We start from the raw sequence: 20,914 nt of genomic DNA on the forward strand, positions 1-20,914 counted from the left end.
ATATTGTGATGAAATGCTGCTCTCAGCTTCGAGGCTGCTTTCATCACAGCTCCACAAAACTTCGTTTATACTGCCAGTCTCTTGTGTGTGGGAAATGCCAAGTTTTTTCCTTTTTATTTTCAGTTTATTTTAGTGATGTCTTTTGCTCTTGTTGCTGACAGCAGAATTTGACCTGCTGGAATCTATTTTGGCCTGTATCTTTGTGTATTTTTATATATATATATATATATAAACTTTCTCTACACTAGGCCTCTTTGGGCTTACCCAACACAGTTGGATAAGCGTGGAGAGACATTCCTGTGCTAGATCTGTATTCTGTAACGCTTTAGAGCAAGATTTGGCTGCTGTCAGCACTAGCTGCAAAGCAAAACGCAAACCAAGGGGGAAATCTTGGGTTTCAGAAAAGCAGAACCGCATCCATGTTCCATAAACGCTTCCCACGCCGCACCTCGGGTTTCTTTTTCGAATTTTTATTGCTCTCCCCCCTTTCCCCCCTCTCTGTAGCTAATCCAAAGAATGGCACAATTCCTGTACTGCATGTGTCCCTCCCTGCCCTGGGTTGTCCCCACCAGCAGCCAGTGGGTGATGGCATGAAGCAGCCGCCTTGTCCTGGGGGATTAACCACTATTTTGCCACTCTCTCGGCTGTGTCAGCAGCTACAACCTACTGCAGTGGTTCTCAGAGTGACCTCCAAAAGGGGAGCTTTGCCTCCTTTCCCAGAGTTTTCTCTCCAAGCATCAAAAGCTGCTGGATCCAGCTGAATCCAGGGAATGAGCCACCCATTGGGAAGTTGTGTGGATTTTTCAAATGGAAATCAACGATTCAGGACGTGGCAGCAACACCACGTTCTGTGTGAGCAACACCTCACAGGGGAGCTGCCTTGTTGGGAAGGAGTAACACCTGTTCTGTGCTTTTTCTCCAAGGTGTGGAAAACTTGAGAACCTCTGATGTAGGTTGTTAGTTTCTGAAGCTTCTCATTCATCCATGGAGTGGTAAAATTTCTCATGCTTTAACAGCTACATTTCAAAACTAACTTTCTTTTCTATGGAAAATATTTCCCTAACTGGAAGCTGGGCTAAGGGATTGGGAGGAAGTTGCTTTGCAGCTTTGGGGAACAGGGATATATGATAGGTTTTCCTTGGGAAATTAGGCTGAATCAAAGGGAGGAGCAGCAAAGTTGCTTGACTTCAATCTGCTGTCCCACAAATATTTTGATTTTAGCAGTTTTTTTCCATTTCCTGGTAGGTGGATGAGGAATAAAATCAAATTAAAAGCCGGTTAATGAGCTCAGTTCGAAGCTGCATGCGCGCAATCGAGACGAGGCACTAAAGCCTCTTCACAGGAAGTATCCATTGCAATTTCCTCAGAGTTTTTGCCAATTGAACACAAGTGTCGTTATCTGAAACCCCTGCTTGAACCCTTGGTCTGCCCCTAATACTGTTCATCATCCTGTTTTGTGTCACAACACCCTGCTACCTTGATTCACTCTTCGTCGTTGGCTAGGTTTTGGATTTATTACTTTCGAGGACGAACAATCAGTGGACCAGGCTGTCAACATGCATTTTCACGACATCATGGGCAAAAAAGTGTGTAGTTGTAGTTTTATTTTACCTTAAGAAAGAACCAAGTCTTGGACAATGAGCGATTTCACTGGGGAATCCAGCTGAATTGTTGATGGGAGAGCACAGCAGTCCAAATTCAAGGCTTTATCCATGGAGGTGGGGAAAGTCTGAGTTTGTGGAGGAGGGAAGTGAGGATGGGGCAGCCTGGGGGAGGGAGGGATGGAATCCTGAGGATTCAGGCTGTGGGCTCTGCTTGGGGTGAGGCCTTGTGTGTACAGACCTGGGGGCTGCTCTGGCTGAGCAGGTGAACTGGGATCATCATCTCTGGGGTGAACTGGTGCTCAGTGCCTCTGCTTTGAGCACTGCTGTGGTGCAAGGAGACAAATCAGTGATTTCCAGCTGTTGGAAAAGCAGAATCCCAGTGAAATCTGAGTTCTTCAAGGCTTGGTTTAAGATACCACTCCTTCAGATGTGTACTTTATACTCAAATCTTGAAGTGGTGTCAGACGATCTGCTTTATATAATCTTAAACTTGTAAAGAAAAAGGGAGAAAAAAAAAACATCCTGAAGGATTGGTTTTTTAAAAAATTGGGTCACTTACTGTGAAACTTTGATACCAACCCACGTACTCTATATAGTATTTAACCACAATGCAGTTAAGTGACCTCTGGTTGTTTCATCTTCATACTGTGTTGTCAGCAAATGGGGCTTGGATAGGCAGGAATTTTTTAGGCTCCTTTGATGTTACTCAGCAAGGAACATAACTTTTACCTGTGGAAGAAAAAAAAAAAAAGAAACCCAAACCTAAAAGCAAAATAAATTGTTGCAGGACACCCAAGTTTTAAAGGAGTAATTTAAAGAAAAATGAACCACAGGAAATTCTGGTAAATTTAAATCCTTGCACAGCTTTAAGGTATATCCAGATTTTAAACAAAATGTTAAAGCTGCTAAACTTGAAGTGAAGGGGTTCAGGGAGACACAGAAGATTCTCACATTCCTTAAATTTTGTGTATTGTGTGAGGTTTTAATTGTCTTTAAAATCTTTTATGTGCTGATATTTCATAAGCCTTTCCTTAGCTAACAAGGGCCACACTCTGCATGTCAGTGGAGTTCTGGTTCATTTTGCAGTGCAATAATGCCTTTAATTCCTGTGAACCTGATTTGGGGTGCAGAGCTGGCTGGCTTCCTGATAATGGGAACAAAGGAATGGACTTGTGGGATCCAGAACATCAGTTCTTGGTTCCTGGTGTGACACTCCCAGGTGTAGTAAATCACACAGGGGTGTGTAAGGATCACCTGTATCCCCCCAATATTCCCTGATCTGCCCTTGCAATTGCCTTCAGCAAAACCCTAAAGTGGGAGCTGATCCCACAAAGCAACAGATCCAAATGGGAACAAAAGATAAACACCCACAAGGTGCTGGGAGAGGATGGAGAGCCCAGTGTGAGCCTGGATGTCCCCTCATTGCTTTGCTGCTGACACAGCACTGGGACTTGGAGTTCTCTGTGTTCCCCAAACAAACCCAATTCCAAAATGAAATAATTGATTTTTGCCCTTTCCCCCCCCCTTTCAGTGACAAAAAAAAAAAAATCAGGATTCAGGGATTTTTAGCTCAGATTAATAGAGTTGCCTCAGTTCTTGGGGTAAGCTGGGCTCTAGGCAGGTGTGGAATTTGAACCTCCCTATTGCACAGGGACTTTTCAGTGCTCACTTTGGCAGTTCCCTGCTTCCAAGTGTGCACTGAAAAATTAATGGGATTCTTCCACAAGGATTAATGAGCTCCAGGTCCCCTGCTCTCTCCTTCACTGCCTAATCATGCCTGCTTTAAAAATGGTATCTCTGTCTTTTTTGGTAATTAAAAAGGTATTGCTGAAATGAATCCATATGTTGTTGAAAGGAGGGGGAAAAAATTAAAATTGCAAGAAGGCCTCTGCTTTTGTAAGCAATAACCGAATTCCCTCAAGGCAAATGTGTTAAGACTCATTAATTTGAGTCCTTTGAAAAATTCCCTTGGTTCCTCTCTGGAAGGGCCTTGAGCTGACAGAGATTTGGTTACTGTCATGTCTCATGTCCTTGGGGCATTGGCAGGGGGGGTGTGGGGGGGCTTTGTCCTTGCCTTGTGCCTGTTTCCTGTTTGTTCTCCAACATGAATGGCTTTTAAGACATGGCAGGAAGAATTCTGAATACTTTATTTTCCATACTACTCAAGCCCATTGATGATTGAGATTTATTTTCTTTGTACTCTGGCACCCATTAAAATTAATCATGGAAAAAAAAAAGCCTCAAATTCAGCGAGTGCTGAGAGGGTTTCATTAAATCAGAACTGGATTTTTTTTTGAGAGGTTTATGTTGAATGTGCAGCTTATTTTAAGTAGGTCAAATGCACTTATTCCATGGCTGGGAACACTAGGACATTTTATCTTGGAATGAAATAAGTTAAGCACTGTGGTTACTGATTTTTTAAAACAGGAGGGGTTTTGTCACTGACTTAACACAGTATGAAGATTGCTTCTTATTGACTCAACTGTCCATTTTTATTACTTGCATGTTTGTTTACTTTTTTGTTAGATGTAATGTAAGATTCTCTTATCACATCCATTCCCTCTGACATTGTTTGAGTTAACTGAGATTCTTTAAGCGTTAGCCTGGGGAAGGTAAGTCTTTATCTTCCATTAGACATTTAAATAAAATCTTAAGTTTAAAAAAAAAATACAACAATACAAAAAAAAAATCTCAAAAAATGTGTGTTTCTCAGGTATGAGCAGAGCTGAAATTGCAGTTAGTTGGGGTGGGTTAAACTGTCACTTCCAAATGGACCCCAAACATGTTTGGTTAAAGCATTAGTACCCTTTTTCAGAGCAGCCTCTTCACTCAAAATTCTGTTTTTTTAACTGAAAACATCATCTTCTTATCTCCTGCCTTGAACATGAAATCAGCCTGTCATTAATGTCCAAGATTCTGCTGTTTTAAGTGCAGAGCTGCTGTAAGAGGGTACTGCTGTTTTAAGATTCAAGCCAACGAGACCGAAGCGATTTGTAGGATGCTTTTCTTGGAATCCCTCAACAGTAGGACTTGTAATTCCTTACCATCACCTACACTGTACCTGAGAAACATTGTAAATTACTTGGCCTTAAGTTTTTAATAATTAAGTACTTAGACATAAGTCATAAGATGCTAAGTGTAGTCTTAAGTGTACCTGCGGGTGTGTGTGCGGGGCCGGGGGGCGCGGGGCCGCCCCAGCCCCGCTGAGCGCTGCCTCTGTTTGTTCAGGTGGAGGTGAAACGAGCTGAGCCTCGGGACAGCAAGAGCCAAACTCCAGGGCCACCAGGGGCCAGCCAGTGGGGGAGCAGGATCATGCCAAGCGCTGCCAACGGCTGGGCTGGGCAGCCCCCTCCGACCTGGCAGCAGGGCTACGGCCCCCAAGGTACTGCCCAGGGTGCAACCCTCTCCTTGTCTGGCCTTTGCAGTTCATTCTGCTTTGGGTTTCTGGTCTAGGTGTTATTCCCAGCTTTATTTCCCTCATAGCACCCCAAGGTGCTGCCCAGGGTGCAACCCTCACCTTGTCTGGCCTTTCCAGTTCATTCTGCTTTGGGTTTCTGGTCTAGGTGTTATTCCCAGCTTTATTTCCCTGATAGCACCCCAAGGTACTGCCGGCCCTGCCAGGGTGCCACCCCCTCCCCATCCGGCATTTCCAGCTTGCTGCACTTTGAGGTTTTGGTCTAGATGTTGCTCCCAGCTTTATTTCCCTCATAGCACCCCAAGGTGCTGCCCAGGGTGCAACCCTCTCCTTGTCTGGCCTTTGCAGTTCATTCTGCTTTGGGTTTTTGGTCTAGGTGTTATTCCCAGCTTTATTTCCCTTATAACACCTCAAGGTGCTGACCACCCTGCCCAGGGTGCCACCCCCTGCCTTTCCAGCTTGCTCCACTTTGGTTTCTGGTCTAGATGTTGTTCCCAGCCTTATTTCCCTTATAGCACCCCAAGGTACTGCCCAGGGTGCCACCCTCTCTCTGTCCAGCCTTTCCAGCTCACTCCAGTTTGGGTTTCTGGTCTAGATGTTGCTCCCAGCTTTATTTCCCTCATACCACCCTAAGGTACTGCCCACCCTGCCCAGGGTGCCACCCTCTCCCTGTCTGGCCTTTCCAGCTCACTCCAGTTTGGGTTTCTGGTCTAGATGTTGCTCCCAGCTTTATTTCCCTGCTAGCACCCCCCTATAGATTTCCACCCCGCATAGATTTCCACCCCCCGGTCCTTTGTAAAGTTTTTTCACTGCTTTTCCCAAAAATCCATTTTTTCACTGGCAGAAGGCAGTGCCAGGCCTGGCACATGTCCCAGGTGTGTCCCACCCGTTCCCTTTGGAGCTGCCTCTCCCCACATGGAGTCCCCATGGGTTGGGGGAGCTCAGAGAAGCTGTTGGGAAGGCTCCAGCTGTGACTCCAGCTGTGGAGTGAGTTCTGCACAACACCCCAATGATAAATTTGGCTGAAAAATGGCTTTTCAAGGATGAGGCAGTTTCAAAGGAAGTTATCAGCAAAATCTGGAAGGGATGAGGGGGAAATGGATGGCCTTGCCTTTGAGTTTTATTGCTTAATGTAGCTTGGGGAAGCACCAGGCAGGTCTGGTGCAGGGAGCACTCAGTGCACACCAGGAGCCCTGCAGGGCTCAGGAGCAGCCTGGGTTTGATGGCTGCAACCCCCCTGAGATTCCAGAGGCAGGATAAACATGCTGAGTTCATCCAAAGACAATTTTGATAACTTCTGGAGGGATAATTGAGTTGCTGTGACTTGCTTGCTCTGAGAGATGAGAAATGTTCACCTGGGGGGTGCAGGGAGCGTGGCTGCTCCATCCCCACTCCATGGATGGAAATGCAGCACAGGGATTGCTCATTTCCCCACGGTGCTGATTAACTTGAAAGCTGCAGCTGAGGGTTGACATTGTGCACAGATGTGCTAATCTGCAAACTGAGAAACTCCCATTATTTTCCATGCAGTGATTAGTAGGGAAAATGATATCTGATCTCCTGGAAAGATTAATGTCAGACACGAGCACATTTATCCTTCAATCTCAGCGCTGCACAAGGGATGGGAAGGGCTTTTTCATGCTTCAAAAACTGCAAAAATAACTCAGATAAACCTGGTAGTAAATTAAGAATCCCTTGGATGTGTAGTCTGCTGGGGTTCTCTAGGGTTTTGTTCTCTGTAGTGCTGTAGTTTCTTGCACTTGGTATGGGGCAGCTCTCAAATGCTCCATCTGATTTGGAATTGGGAACTGCTGTCTTTTCTGAGTGTCATTTGCTGAATGATTCAGAGTCTTTCCAGAATTACACATTCAGAAATAGTCCCACAATGTTGCTTAGGCCATAAAAATAACTCTGTAAGGGGCATGGGGAGGATACCCAGTCTATCCCAGAGCCAAATCCTTCTTCTTGCATCATCCCTGCTCCAGAGCATGCAGCTTCACTGATGTCTAAAGCTCTTTTTTTGTTTTGTTGTAGGGATGTGGGTGCCAGCTGGACAGGCAATTGGTAAGTACATTATATGGGACCAATTCTGAAAGGAAAAAAATCCTCCCAAGCACGGGTGCAGCTTCTTTGAGCATTCACAGTGATTTTTGGATTTCTGTAGGATTTAACCTACATTTAAAAGCTTGATTGAATTTGTCCTGGAAGAACAGAGGGGAAGACAGTGGCTTCTTAGCAGCTCAGTAATGGGAGCTGACACACATCCTGCTGTTCCAGCCACATTCATTTGTTACCAAGGGATTACATGCTAAACTGCAATTATTTACAGTGGGGATACTTAGAGGACAAATATTTCCCAACATGAGGATTCATAGAAGGCTGAACCTGTTTGAAATCCACCCAACAGCCTTACCCCATCTAGAGGAAGCTGACTCCAGCAGCAGCTCCTTGGTATTCATGTGGTTCACTTTTTGGTTTTTCTTCCTTTTCCAGGTGGATATGGACCCCCTCCTCCAGGCAGAGGAGCTCCTCCCCCACCACCTCCATTTACCTCATACATTGTCTCCACACCTCCTGGGGGATTCCCACCTCCACAAGGATTTCCACAGGGCTATGGCACCCCTCCACCATTTAGTAAGTGACCCCCAGGAGCTGGAGCTCATCCAGCTTTTCCTCATTGTTTGCTGGACCTGGTTTCACCTATCCTTAATTATTTTCTCCAAATTATATATTCAGAGCAATAGCATTATTTTTTTTCTTTAATTATTTTATTCTTGCATGAAATAATCATTTCTGTTCTCTAGTTTAAATCTGTGTTGCTAAATAAATTTAGATACATTGTGCACCTTTGTTAGGACATCAGAGAGAAAACTTACAGCTCATTGTTGGTGACCTGGGCCAAACACTGGCAGGGTTTTTTGGAGGAGCTTAAGGAATTAAGGTCACAACTGGGACTGGAAATACAAATAGGATTTTAGCACCTACCTCTCAGGCCACCATTGCAAAAGTCTGTTACAAACCTGCTTTAAAGAAGATGGAAAATATGTCCAGTTATCACTTTTTACTCCTAAAATCTTGGTTAATTTGGCTTCCTCCTCACTTCTCATGTCTGTAAGCACAATTTGGTCCCCAGTTCTGCTTTAGCCCTTTCTCTGTGCTCTGTCTTTGGGGGGACACTTCTCCCACCTGTGCAAGGTGCTGAGATCTTGGGGCCATCTTTGACCGACGTGTTGAGGTGAATCTGTGCAGCCACTGGTCACAAACACGTGGGGTGTAATAGCCTCAGAAATGTTGATTTTCAATTGTATCATCTCTAAAGCCAAGCAGGATGTTGATGTTCACCTGTTGTGTCCTTCCAGGTTTTAGTTATGGTGCTCCACCTCCTCCACCTGACCAGTTTGCCCCCCCTGGAGTCCCCCCTCCACCTGCCACTCCAGGGGCAGCACCACTCGCTTTTCCTCCACCACCACCTCCATCTCAGGCAACTCAGGACATGAGCAAACCCCCGACTGCTCAGCCAGAATTCCCTTACAGTCAGTTTGGTGAGTAACTGCTGCAATTCATCCCCTTTCCCTTTAGTCCTGGGTGCAGTGTTGGACACCGTTTGCTGCAGGCATTCTCCAGCATGGGAATGCTCCCACCAGCTCAAGCCATCCTTAAATCATGCAATGTTCTAGCCAGAGGGATTTTTCTTAGCTCTAAAGTGTTGCTTTTGTGCTGTAAAATAAATAAGCTTCAGGGATTTGTGCATTGCCAGAGTGAATTCCTGGTTTCCACAAACTTCCTCTCCAAAAGCTTTGCAGAGCTTGTAGTGAACTTTTTTGTGTCTCCAGACCTTGGAGAACAGATTTGAAGAGTAAAAGCAGCATGGAGAGACAGGCAGTGCATGTGTAAGGATCCAAACCTGTGCCTTTACCTCCCTTTTCTCATCCCTTCCCATCTCTCTGGAGATGCAGTTCTGTACAAAGCTTTATTGTGCTCTGTAGGAAACTTTGAGGTAGAAGGCTCTGAGCTAACAAGTTTTACAGCAGGCAGGCAATGCTACAAAAAACAAATTCTTTTTAAAATTATGCCTGTGCTCCAGAGTAAAATTTTGGCTGCTGCTCCCTGAGGGAGCTCAGAGGGAATTCTCATTCTCATCTTGCTCCTCTCAGCCCTGTTTCTCAGCACTGCTCTCCAAATAAGATCTCTCCAAAGAGCTCTGTACTAATGTTTTTTTTTTAAGGGATTGTAATTGGTCAGTTTTTACTTCTGAAGGGAATTTTGCATGCAGCAGCCCATGGATTCAGGTTGTGCCCTGCTGGAACATGTTCTCCATGTGGTAGTGCTGCCTCAAGTTCCTGCAGAAACTTTCCTATGAGATGAAAACTTCACAACATTTATTTAAATAGATAATATTCAAAATTCCAGCAATGTAAAGCAGCCTCTGAAGGAAGATGAGCCTTTGAGATGTTTGTGAAGCAGCATGTTCTCACGTTGATGAGTTTGAAATGTTTTTTCATTTGTTTCTTACACAGCTGATTTCCTGGATAGTTTTGCCCTTGTGACTCAAAAGTTTTTCTTGTTCTGCCAGCACTTGGCTCTTTGCAGACTCTTTTTGGAGTGGGTTGGACTCTTCTAAATAAAGCACAAATCCCTGCACAGCCAGTTACATCAGTGAGGAGCAGCCAGAGTCTGGGAGGAGTTGGAAGTTTAGGAAGGATCTGATGGAGAAGGATTCTTTATTTGGAGCAGTGGTGATAGGACAAGGGAAATGGCTTTGATCTGGAAAAAAAATAGGTTTAAACTGGATCTTAGGAAAAACTTCTTCACTGTGAGGCTGTTGAGACCCTGGCAGAGAAGCTGTGGCTGCCCTATCCCTGGAAGTGTCCCTAATTTGCATATATTTACATAAATGCATAAAGCTTGTGGGCTTTAAAGAACCACACAGTCCCCTAATGAGCACAAGGCAGTGTAAGGTTTATCCTGGGCATTGTCCTAAACCCTTCAGTGTATGCACCCAGGATGAGTGTCAGCACTAACACTCACCCTGCAAAATCAAATTAATTACATTAATTTAAAATAATTAAAAATTCATTATCTCTGTGCAGTCCATTCAGTTCTGACTAGGATGGGTTTGTCTGCTCCTCACCCCAAAGCTTTATCTGCACTCCCAAGGTCAGGGAGGAGCCTCAGGCAGGTCCTGGAAGGTTCCCTGGTGTTCCTGTGGGGCTGTTGGAGAGGGTGAGAGGCAGGGACAGGGCTCAGGTTTGGGGTTTGTTGGGGCAGTGCAGCTCTCCCAGGTTTGGGGTTTTTGTTGGAGCAGTGCAGCTCTCCCAGGTTTGGGGTTTGTGTCAGGGCAGTGCAGCTCTCCCAGGTTTGGGGTTTTTGTTGGGGCAGTGCAGCTCTCCCAGGTTTGGGGTTTGTGTCAGGGCAGTGCAGCTCTCCCAGGTTTGGGGTTTGTGTCAGGGCAGTGCAGCTCTCCCAGGTTTGGGGTTTATTGGGGCAGTGCAGCTCTCCCAGGTTTGGGGTTTGTGTTGGGGGAGTGCAGCTCTCCCAGGTTTGGGGTTTATTGGGGCAGTGCAGCTCTCTCAGGTGTTTGTGTTGGAGCAGTGCAGCTCTCTCAGGTTTGGGGTTTATTGGGGCAGTGCAGCTCTCTCAGGTTTGGGGTTTGTGTTGGAGCAGTGCAGCTCTCCCAGGTTTGGGGTTTGTGTCAGGGCAGTGCAGCTCTCTCAGGTTTGGGGTTTTTGTTGGGGCAGTGCAGCTCTCCCAGGTTTGGGGTTTATTGGGGCAGTGCAGCTCTCTCAGGTTTGGGGTTTTTGTTGGAGCAGTGCAGCTCTCCCAGGTTGGGGCAGTGCAGCTCTCCCAGGTTTGGGGTTTGTGTTGGAGCAGTGCAGCTCTCTCAGGTTTGGGGTTTGTGTCAGGGCAGTGCAGCTCTCCCATCTGGGTAAAACCCCTCAGTGAGCTGTGCCAGGCCAGGCTTTATCCTGGTGATCCATCCAGGCTCAGGTTTGGAGCCAGACACTGAAACCACAGGGAAGCAGAGCCAGGTGTGGCACTCAGTGAGTCCTGAGTGGCTCTGCAGGTGTGTGCTGTGGGTTTCCTCCATCACAAACAACCTGAGCTCTGTGATTTGCACCACTGTGCAGAAACAGCAACTCGAGGTTGTGTTTTTCCACTCCCCTTGGCAAACAATCCCCTTGTAGTTTTGGGCTCCTGCTTATCTGTGTCTGAACAAGTGCCAGGAGGAGCATTTGCAGCTCCCAGAGCCTGAGCTCGCTGTGTTTTAGTGCTCATTAGTGCCAGCAAGTCCTTGAGGGACAGGCAGAGCTTGAAATTGAACTGCTGAAGATGTGCTAAGAGACTTTGTTTGGGATTAAGAGAGTTAAACCTGCTCTAAGCCTGCACAGAGAGAGGCAGCACTGCAGAAATGCTCTTGGTAATTAGGAGCCTTAATAGCATCTTTCAGAGCAGGGGCTGGCACTGATGCCAGGATTAAAAGTCATATTTAATTAGGAGAATTTGAATTAAATTTCTCAATTTCTCAGTCGTCTTAATTTACATCTAGTTGTAAATTTTGTGTTGGTAGCAGGGATTGCAGCCAGTCTTTTCTCCTAGGTAGAAAAACAGGGGTTTCCTTTCCATCCCTAAATTCTGCTCACTCCAGAGTGGCCTTTGGTGCAGGTCCCAACCCAAAATCAAACTGCACCCAAAGCTGTGAGCAGATGGTTGAACTGCCAGCCTGGCTGGGATTACTCCAAAAAAACATCTCCCCCTTCCTGCACACCTGTTCCCTTTGCTTTTTGTAGAAAAGGAGGGAAGGTCCCTGCAGGACCCAGAGCTGCTGCTCCTCCTGGGGAGGGAGCACTGTCAGGTGTGGGGTTCACACCAGCCACGGCTGCTCCTCGAAACTCATCCTTGTGCCTTTCCCTTCTCCCCAGGGTATGGACAAGACTTGAATGGGTTTGGACAAGGTTTCTTTTCTCTTGGAAAGGAAACCCCTGTTTTTCTCCCTGTCCTTAAATTCTGCTCGCTCTAGAGTGGCCTGTGGTGCAGGTCCCAACCCAAAACCAAACTGCTCCCAAAACTGTGAGCAGATGGTTGAACTGCCAGCCTGGCTGGGATTACCCCAAACACGGTTCCACCTTCCTGCACACCTGTTCCTTTGTGATTTTTGCAGAAAAGGGGGGAGGATCCCTGCAGGACCCCAGAGCTGCTGCTGCTCCCGGGTGTTGTTCTGGGTTGTGTTCCTGGGCTGTCAGGTGTGGGATTCACACCCGTGGCTGCTCCTAGAAACTCTTCCTGTGCCTTTCCCTTCTCCCCAGGGTATGGACAAGACTTGAGTGGGTTTGGACAAGGTTTCTTTTCTCTTGGAAAGGAAACTCCTGTTTTTCTCCCTATCCCTAAACTCTGCTCACTCCAAAGTGGCCTGTGGTGCAGATCCCAAGCCAAAACCAAACTGCTCCCAAAACTGTGAGCAGATGGTTGAACTGCCAGCCTGGCTGGGATTACCCCAAACACGGTTCCACCTTCCTGCACACCTGTTCCCTTTGCTTTTTGCAGAAAAGGAGGGAAGGTCCCTGCAGGACCTCAGAGCTGCTGCTCCTCCCAGGTGTTGTTCTGGGTTGTGTTCCTGAGAAGGGAGCACTTTCAAGTGTGGGATTCACAACCGTGGCTGCTCCTAGGAACTCATCCTGTGCCTTTCTCTTCTCCCCAGGGTATGGACAAGACTTGAGTGGGTTTGGCCAAGGTTTCTCTGATCCCAGCCAGCAGCCCCCTCCCTACGGAGGCCCCTCGGTGCAGCCCTCCAGCGGCCCCCCGGCAGGAGGCAGCGGCTTCGGGCGGGGACAGAACCACAACGTGCAAGGATTCCACCCCTACCGGCGCTAGCCTGGGCTGCCAATCAGGGAGTGAGTGCTGCCCACAGGGACCTCTGGGCCCAGCTGAAGCCCGGGATCCCAGACTTCTGAACTTGTGACAATCACATTACTTGATGGAAGAAAAACCTAACAACAGTTTTTTTTTTCTTCGGGGGGAGGGCAGGGGTTGGGGGCAGATGGCTTCTGAAGGCAGAGCTGTGGGTGTTTGGACTGCAGTTTTTAAAGATTTTCCTTTCTCTAACCCATCAGCACAAATAAAGAAAATGTCACTGGTTCAAATTACAGGGTTTTAAAAATGTCTTCAGCTTTAATTCAAAACTTCAGGTTTCTTTTTTTTGAAATTATTTTTCCTGAGCCTTTGTTTTACCGTATATTGTAAACTTTTATGTTTAAAAGAAAAAAATATATACATTTACAGATTGTGAAATTTTTAAGAGAAATTTTCTACTATGTATGCTGGCTTATTTTTTAATTTAAAACAGGGTTTCCGTGAGCGCTGTCGGAGGCGGGGGAAGAGCTGCAGCCCCTCCCTCCCTCCCTCCCCGCGGCAGTGCTGGGGCGGAGGGTTTGAAACTCTGGGAGTTGACAGAAACCTGCTGAGTGTATTTTGCTGTTTGTTCTGGGGGCGGAGCTGGGCGGGGGCGGGCGCAGGAGCTGCTCGGAGGCTCCACCTGCCTCCCCCTCCCGAGGCCTCGGCCGGATGTGGATTTCCCTCAGGCAAAAAGGTTTTGGTGCGCTTGGCGCTGAGCAGTGCCAAGCCCTGGTTTGAATAAAGACAAGAACCTTTGGATTAGAAACACCAGCCTGTCTCCATTTTTCTGGTTTTTTTTTTTTAATTTTTTTTGCTTTTGTGAGTGTGGGTTTTCTGGAAGAGTCCTGGGGCAGCTTTGTGGTGTCACCAGCTGTGCCCTATGCAGAGTGGCACTGCCAGGGAGCCAGTGCTGCGTGGGTCTGACTGGGGAGGGATCCTGCAGCCCGGAGCAGATCCAGACCCTTGAGGAGCTTTGATCCAGCCTGATGTGGTGAAGGACTCACTGGTGTAATTAATCCCTGTTAATGGGGTGGGTTGGGATGTGTCTGTGCTCTGGAGGTCACTGTGTCTGTTCAGGGGCAATTTTGTATTTTGTGTGGTTCTGGTTCTGCTTGCTGTGAATCCTTCAAGCTCAAATCCTCGTGATTCTGCTCCTCTTACATCCATGAGCTCGAAATTCCTGCTGGAACAGGAGCTGCTCCAGGGATGCCTCTGCAGGCGTCACTTCTGAGCCCACCTGGATCGCCCCCAGGAGTGTGAATCCATGGAAATGTCACAGCCCCACCCTGGGTACACCTGGAACAGAGGACACCCAACATCTTCACCTCTTCTGGAATAAAACCCTTTGGATTGTCTCCTGTCTGTGCAGAACCAGCTCCTCCAGGCCCGTGTGGGCCGTTAGATCTGGGACCTCCTGCGGGGGCCAGACCGGACCAACCTGTGCAGAACGAGCCGGTTCCGCTGGGCCCCACCCGCAGCTCTGGCCCCCGCGGGGAGGTGAAGCCCCACAGGTGAAAGATGAAGGCGGCTTCCCAAAAAAGCGTGGGATGCTCAGAGCCGGGGTGACTGTGACTGCTGGGTTCCACCTTGTGCCAGCGGGAAGGAAACCCGACATTTCCCCGGATCAGCAGGGGCAGGTTTGGGGGGAAGAGGAGGCTCCGTCCCTCTCAGCTGTCCCCAAGCTGTCCTGGGGCTGCGGCCCCTTTAAGGGCACTGAGGGCGGAAGCGCTGCCCGGCTGCGCTTTCCCCGCCCATTCCGCCCGCGCTGCTCTCGCGAGATCTGCCGCTTCCGGCGCGAGCGCGGCCTTTCCGAGCGGCCCAGGCCAAGATGGTGGGTATGGGGGAGGCCCTGCCGGCACTATCGGGCCCCATCCGCCGCCATCCGGGCTTCACCCGCCGCGGCGGCGCCGCCTGGGGCTCGGGGCTTTCCTGGGGGATGGGGAATGGGCCTCCCCGGGGCGCTGCGGGGCGGGAGCGGGGCTGAGGGGAGGGAGCGGCCTGGGCGCCCCGCAGAGCTCGGTGGGGCCGCGGCCTTGAATCCACTGGTCCCCCTCCCTGACCCGACCCCCCTGTCCCGCTGCAGGCGGAGGTGGAGCAGAAGAAGAAGCGAACCTTCCGCAAATTCACCTACCGCGGGGTGGACCTGGACCAGCTGCTCGACATGTCCTAGTAAGGGCTGGTAGGGGATCGGGGGAGCCCGGTCTGCGCCATACTCAGGTTGTGTTCAAATACCGACAATAACGGTGTTCGGTGCTCAGCTGCTGCTTTTGGGGCTCTTTAAAGTCCCTCAGTGGGTGACACCATCAGTGTGGGGTCCCGGCTCGGTTCGGGTGATGCTGAGGGTGTGGGGTCCCAGGAGGTCTCCCTACTGTGTACCCATCTCCGTCTGGGTGACACAGACTTTGGGGTCTCTGCGGGGCTGTACCCCGGCTCACCTTGGCTCTTGGGGGTCTCTCCAGGATGTACCCCAGGCTCAGTTTGGGGTCTCTGGCCATCTCCTGGGCCTGTACCCCTGGCTCTGTCTAGGTAACACTGCGGCTGTGGGGTCTCTGGGCTCTCTCCAGGGTTTGGGGTCCCTGGGCTGTTCCCCAGGCTCTGTCTGGGTAACTCTGTGGCTGTGGGGTCTATGAGTTCTCTCCAGGCTGTAGCCCAGGCTGGGTTAGGGGTCCCTGGGCTATTCCTCAGGCTCAGTTTGGGGTGTCTTTGGGCTGTACCCCAGGCTCAGTTCGGGGTCCTTGAGCTGTCCCTGAGCCATCCCTGTCCCCTGGCAGCGAGCAGCTGATGCAGCTGTACAGCACATTCCCCAGGCTGGGTTGGGGTGTCCCTGAGCTGTTCCCAGGCTGGGTTGGGGTGTCTCTGGGCTGTTCCCCTGGCGCAGTTTGGGGTCCCTGAGCCGTCCCTGTCCCTGCAGCGAGCAGCTGATGCAGCTGTACAGTGCGTTTCCCAGGCTGAGTTAGCTGTTCCTGGGCTGTACCCCAGGTTGGGTTAGGGGTTCCTGGGCTGTTCCCCAGGCTGGGTTTGGGGTCCTTGAGCTGTCCCTGAGCTGTCCCTGTCCCCCTGCAGTGAGCAGCTGATGCAGCTGTACAGTGTGCTCCCCAGGCTGGGTTAGCTGTCCCTGGGCTGTCCCTGAGCCATCCCTGTCCCTGTCCCCTGCAGCGAGCAGCTGATGCAGCTGTACAGCACATTCCCCAGGGTGGGTTTGGAATCCCTGGGCTGTTCCCCAGGCTGGGTTAGGGGTCCCCAGGCTCAGTTTGGGGTCCCTGAGCCGTCCCTGTCCCTGGCAGCGAGCAGCTGATGCAGCTGTACAGCACATTCCCCAGGCTGGGTTGGGGTGTCCCTGAGCTGTTCCCCAGGCTGGGTTGGGGTGTCTTTGAGCTGTTCCCCAGGCTGGGTTTGGGGTCCCTGAGCTGTTCCCCAGGCTGGGTTGGGGTGTCCCTGAGCTGTTCCCCAGGCTGGGTTGGGGTGTCTCTGGGCTGTTCCCCAGGCTGGGTTTGGGGTCCCTGAGCTGTCCCTGAGCCGTCCCTGTCCCTGTCCCCTGCAGCGAGCAGCTGATGCAGCTGTACAGCACATTCCCCAGGCTGGGTTTGGGATCCCTGGGCTCTCCCCAGGCTGGGTTGGGGTGTCCCTGGGCTCTCCCCAGGCTGGGTTGGGGTGTCTCTGGGCTGTTCCCCTGGCGCAGTTTGGGGTCCCTGAGCCGTCCCTGTCCCTGCAGCGAGCAGCTGATGCAGCTGTACAGCGCGCGGCAGCGGCGGCGCCTGAACCGCGGCCTGCGCCGCAAGCAGCACTCGCTGCTCAAGCGCCTGCGCAAGGCCAAGAAGGAGGCGCCGCCCATGGAGAAGCCCGAGGTGGTGAAGACCCACCTGAGGGACATGATCATCCTGCCCGAGATGGTGGGCAGCATGGTGGGCGTCTACAACGGCAAGACCTTCAACCAGGTGGAGATCAAGGTGAGCTGGGGGCTCTGGCACCGAGCTCAGTGTCCGGGGTGTTCGCTGTAACTCTTTGTAAATCCTGCTCGTTCCCTGTGTCTGGGGGGGTCCAAGCTCCTCAGAGCGGGGTTGGCTCAGAGGGACACCTGGAGGTGTCATCCCAGGAAGGGCCAGCTCCCACAGGGGTCTCAGTGTGGCTCTGAAGCACTGAAATGGCTGTGGAGTGATCCATGTGCTCAGCCCAGCCTGCCAGCACTGCTTGGGAATGAAACAGATCCCTGAGCTTTCCAGGAGTGGAATTACCCATGGGGTGCTGTCACCTGATACCACCAGTGGGATTAAATGCCATTTTCTTGCTCCTACCTGGCATTAAATCCCACCTGGAAGGGCACAAATGCCCCTGTGGCTCCTGTGTCACCTCCCCAGGAGGGGCAGTGCTGGGGAAGCCCATCAAGGCACCAGGGGAGGAGCAGTGCTGGAGTAACCAGCTGTGCCAGGCTCCTGGGATGGGGATGGGGACAGGAGGGGGATGTCCCCGTGTCCCCAGCTCTGTCCCCAGCACGGATCTCTCCCCTTGCAGCCCGAGATGATCGGCCACTACCTGGGCGAGTTTTCCATCACGTACAAGCCGGTGAAGCACGGCCGGCCTGGCATCGGTGCCACCCACTCCTCCCGCTTCATCCCGCTCAAGTAGCTCCGGGAGGGAGCCTCCTGCAGTGTAAATAAAGAAATTCCACCTGGATCCCTCTGTCTCCTGCCTCTCCATTCCCAGGGTGAGGGGCTGGGGTGTGCTGAACTCCACTCCACCATCATTGCATGTTTCCCTGAGTGTTTCCAGGGTTTTGGCACTGCTTTCTGTCAGCACCTGCAGCAAACAAATCACCTTCATGTGGGTTTAGTGAATGAATTATTCCTTGTTCTTCACTGGGAAGTGGGGAATGGCACTTTAATATTTACAGCATTTCCATGTATTTAACTTCATTTGTTAATAAAAATACTGGGAATGAAGAAATGTGGAACTGGGGGAAGGCAGGGGGGGTTCCCAGGCTCAGAACCAGCCTGAGTCCCAGGAGAAGCTGCCAAGGCCCATCACAGGATGTTGAAACCCCAAACTATTATTTTCTTGTCCTTAATTGGGGAACCCAAAGGATTTTGGTGGCAGGGATCACGGAGTGGCACCGGGTGGGGGGTGAGCTGAGGGTTTGCAGCTCAGGCTGGGAGGGAGGGATGTGCTCTGGGGGGTGCTCAGGGGTGAGTGATGATGGGAAGGAAGATGAGAGGAGTTCATCCCGGGCGGATGATCTGGTTTGTCCCTGAACTGAACCAAATGAACCCAGTGCTGGTCACCAGTGCCACATCCCATGGTGAAGCCATCGGTGGAGAGGGACATTTGTCCCCAGGGTGGTCCTGCTGGCTGGGGTCCCTTGGGGACTGCTCAGGGATCCCTCAGGCCCAGCTCCAGCTCTTTAAGTCTCACACTCTCCACATCCCATTCCCATGGCCGGTGATGCTGGGGCCATGTTTGTCCTTTAGGGAATGTCCCCAGGCTCCGGGTCTCTTTTTGTTCAAGCAATGTGACCTTGAGAGGGTGGCCTCGGGACAAGAGGGCTGGGGTCACTGTCCTGCTGTGGTCACTGTCCATCTAGGGTCACTGTCCTGCTGTGGTTACTGTCCATCTAGGGTCACTGTCCTGCTGTAGTCACTGTCCTGCTGTGGTTACTGTCCTGCTGTGGTCACTGTCCTGTCGGGGTCACTGTCCTGCTATGGCCACTGTCCTGCTGGCTCACTGTCCTGCTGTGGTCACTGTCCTGCTGTGGTCACTGTCCATCTGGGGTCACTGTCCTGCTATGGTCACTGTCCATCTGGGCTCACTGTCCTGCTGTGGTCACTGTCCTGCTATGGCCACTGTCCTGCTCTGGTCACTCTCCTCCTGTGGCCTTGTGGGGTCTCTCAGCCCCTTGGGGCGATGCCCAGAGGGCCAGGACGCCCCAGCTGGGAGGTGGGTGACAGTGACCTCTGTGGGTGGCAGTGACCTCGGTGGGTGACAGTGACCTGAGCACACGGCAGAAGCTGCAGAGGGGTCGTCGTGAGGGTCCCGCTCATCCCGGGGGGTTCTCGGGGCTCAGCCGGTGCTGCCGCGCCTTGAGTGGCTCCCCAAGGACATGGGGACGGCACCGGGGGGGGCAGATTCGGTCGGGAGGGCCGGTTCGGTCTGGAAAGGCCGGTTCGGTCTGGAGGGACCGGCTCGGTTTGAGGAGACGGGTTCGGTCTGGAGGGACCGGTCCGGTCGGGAGCGGCAGGTGCATCCCGGGACACGGGGACGTGGCAGATCCCGGCGTTTGTGCGGAGGCTCTAAAAGCGGCGGATGGAGGGGAACGGAGCCCTCCCGGCGGGTCCCGTCTCCCCCCGCCCCGCACAGGCCGGGGGGGCGCGGGGAGCCCCCGGTGCCGCCCTCTAACGGCGGCGGCGGCGCCGCTGGAAAATCCCGACCGAGAGCGGGGGGGCGGGGGCGGGATGCGGCTGCTCGGGGCCGCGCCGGAGCCTCGCCCAGCTCCGCACCGCCCGCACGGCCCCGCACGGCCCCGCACCGCCCGCACCGCTCCGCACCGCCGGGGATGAGGTACGGCCGCACCTGCCCCCCGCGCCCCCCGAGCCCCCCGCGGCTCCGGGGATGGGGGAAAGCGGGGGGGGGATGCGCGGTGGGGCCGGGAGGGATCGGGGTGCGGTTGTTGGGGGGCTCGCGGGGGGTTGGATGCACCGGGGGTCCCCGATCTGCGCCCCCTCCCCGCGGCGGGGATGCCCCCGGCCCTGGATGCGCTGTGTCCTGCGGCGGGCGCGGCTCCGCCCGCGGGATCGGAGGGATCGGGGGGCATTTTGGGGGACAGGAGGGTTCAGGGCGGATCTGGGGGTTCAAGGGGAATCGGGAGGGTCGGGCAGCGTTCACCCCCCGCATCCTGCAGGAACAAAGGCCGGACAATGCCGGGGCTCGGCGGGGAGCCCGAGGGAGGGGAGGAAGAGGGAGCAGCAGCATCCCCGTCCCCATTCTCACCTTCATCCCCATCCCACCTCCATCCTCAACCCCATCCCACCTCCATCCTCATCCCCATCCCATCCCCATCCTGCGGGCGAGGCCGGGGGGTCGTTCCTGGGGTAACAGCAGCTCCCCCCGCCCCGATGCGAGCTCGGCTCTGCAGACCCCCCCCCTTCCCGATGCTCCCCCAGCGCGGCTGGGCCGGGCATTGCGGCTGAGCCCCAAAACCTTACCCCAAGCCTCCCCAGCAACCCACACCCCAATTCCACCTCCCAAACTGGTCCCTAAAATCCTCGGCCTCTAAACCAGCACACCAAACCCCCCGGGGGGCACCCCAAGGGTTCCCGTGCCGTGTCCCCGGGCAGGGGTGTCCCCAGTGTCCCCGGGCAGGGGTGTCCCCAGTCACCCCGATGGGGTGGGGAGGTGGCTGCACCTTCACCCTGCTGGATGCCACGGGCACCCGGGGCTGTGGGGTGGATAAAGGGGACCCTGCATTGTGAGGGGGCTGTGCTGGGGGTGTTGGGGACCCCACATCCATCCCCAGGCCACGATGTCGGTGTGTGTGCGTGCAGGGGCTGTGCGGGGGCTGCGGGGCTCGATGCTGTGTGAGGAGAGGGTGACGGATCCCAAATCCCCAAATCCCCCTGACCCTGCAGGGTGGAACTGGGGGGGCTGTGCTCCCCGGGGGGGGTTTGCTGTGGTCGGGGGTCCCCGGGGCGGATCGATCAGCCCGGGCTGGTGACAACACGCTGTTTGTTTAATGTCCCCGGGGGCTGCAGGAGCCGCAGCCGGGGCTCAGCTGTGCCTTTGGCGCTGCGGCCACACTGGGCTGATGGCGGCGGTCCCTGCCCCAGGCTCACCCGCAGAGCCAGGCTGGAGTGAGAGAGGGGTGCAGGGAGCCTGGGGTACCCCCAGGGCTCCCCAGGCTCTGCCCAGGCCGGGGTGGCCCTGGCTAAGGTGGCATCACATCTGTGGGCAAGGCACTGCGGTGTGAACAGTGCAGAGGATGGTGGGGTGGTGGGCGCTGTGGGCAGTGAGGTGGGCA

General features: G+C 52.7%; 3 protein-coding genes across 6 annotated transcripts in view; 2 read left to right on the forward strand and 1 right to left on the reverse strand.

The window, feature by feature from the left end:
- The window catches only part of DAZAP1 (DAZ associated protein 1), a 26,096-nt gene extending 12,421 nt beyond the window's left edge, over positions 1 to 13,675 (forward strand). For 2 of the 4 annotated variants that reach the window (XM_059489995.1, XM_059489996.1), the window contains exons 7-12: positions 1,504 to 1,586; positions 4,833 to 4,986; positions 7,054 to 7,083; positions 7,513 to 7,653; positions 8,379 to 8,561; positions 12,716 to 13,675. In XM_059489995.1, coding sequence (XP_059345978.1) covers positions 1,504 to 1,586; positions 4,833 to 4,986; positions 7,054 to 7,083; positions 7,513 to 7,653; positions 8,379 to 8,561; positions 12,716 to 12,888 — 764 coding nt within the window. In that variant the 3' untranslated portion in view covers positions 12,889 to 13,675. The remainder of the gene's footprint in view (positions 1 to 1,503; positions 1,587 to 4,832; positions 4,987 to 7,053; positions 7,084 to 7,512; positions 7,654 to 8,378; positions 8,562 to 12,715) is intronic. The other 2 variants (XM_059489997.1, XM_059489999.1) reach the window with 1 other exon arrangement.
- A 1,013-nt stretch (positions 13,676 to 14,688) lies between these two features.
- On the forward strand, positions 14,689 to 17,580 carry RPS15 (ribosomal protein S15). Its single transcript, XM_059489779.1, has 4 exons — positions 14,689 to 14,740; positions 14,993 to 15,078; positions 16,622 to 16,856; positions 17,419 to 17,580. The coding sequence occupies exons 1-4, from the start codon at positions 14,738 to 14,740 to the stop codon at positions 17,530 to 17,532; spliced, it is 438 nt and encodes a 145-aa protein (XP_059345762.1). The 5' UTR covers positions 14,689 to 14,737; the 3' UTR covers positions 17,533 to 17,580.
- A 1,380-nt stretch (positions 17,581 to 18,960) lies between these two features.
- LOC132084750 (proline-rich protein 2-like) lies at positions 18,961 to 19,791 on the reverse strand. Its single transcript, XM_059490008.1, has one exon. It carries the CDS (start codon positions 19,789 to 19,791, stop codon positions 18,961 to 18,963), a length of 831 nt encoding a protein of 276 aa, XP_059345991.1.
- Between the last annotated feature and the right edge of the window lie 1,123 nt (positions 19,792 to 20,914).

This window comes from Ammospiza nelsoni, chromosome 27, assembly GCF_027579445.1.
Source record: "Ammospiza nelsoni isolate bAmmNel1 chromosome 27, bAmmNel1.pri, whole genome shotgun sequence".
Classification (NCBI taxonomy): domain Eukaryota; kingdom Metazoa; phylum Chordata; class Aves; order Passeriformes; family Passerellidae; genus Ammospiza; species Ammospiza nelsoni.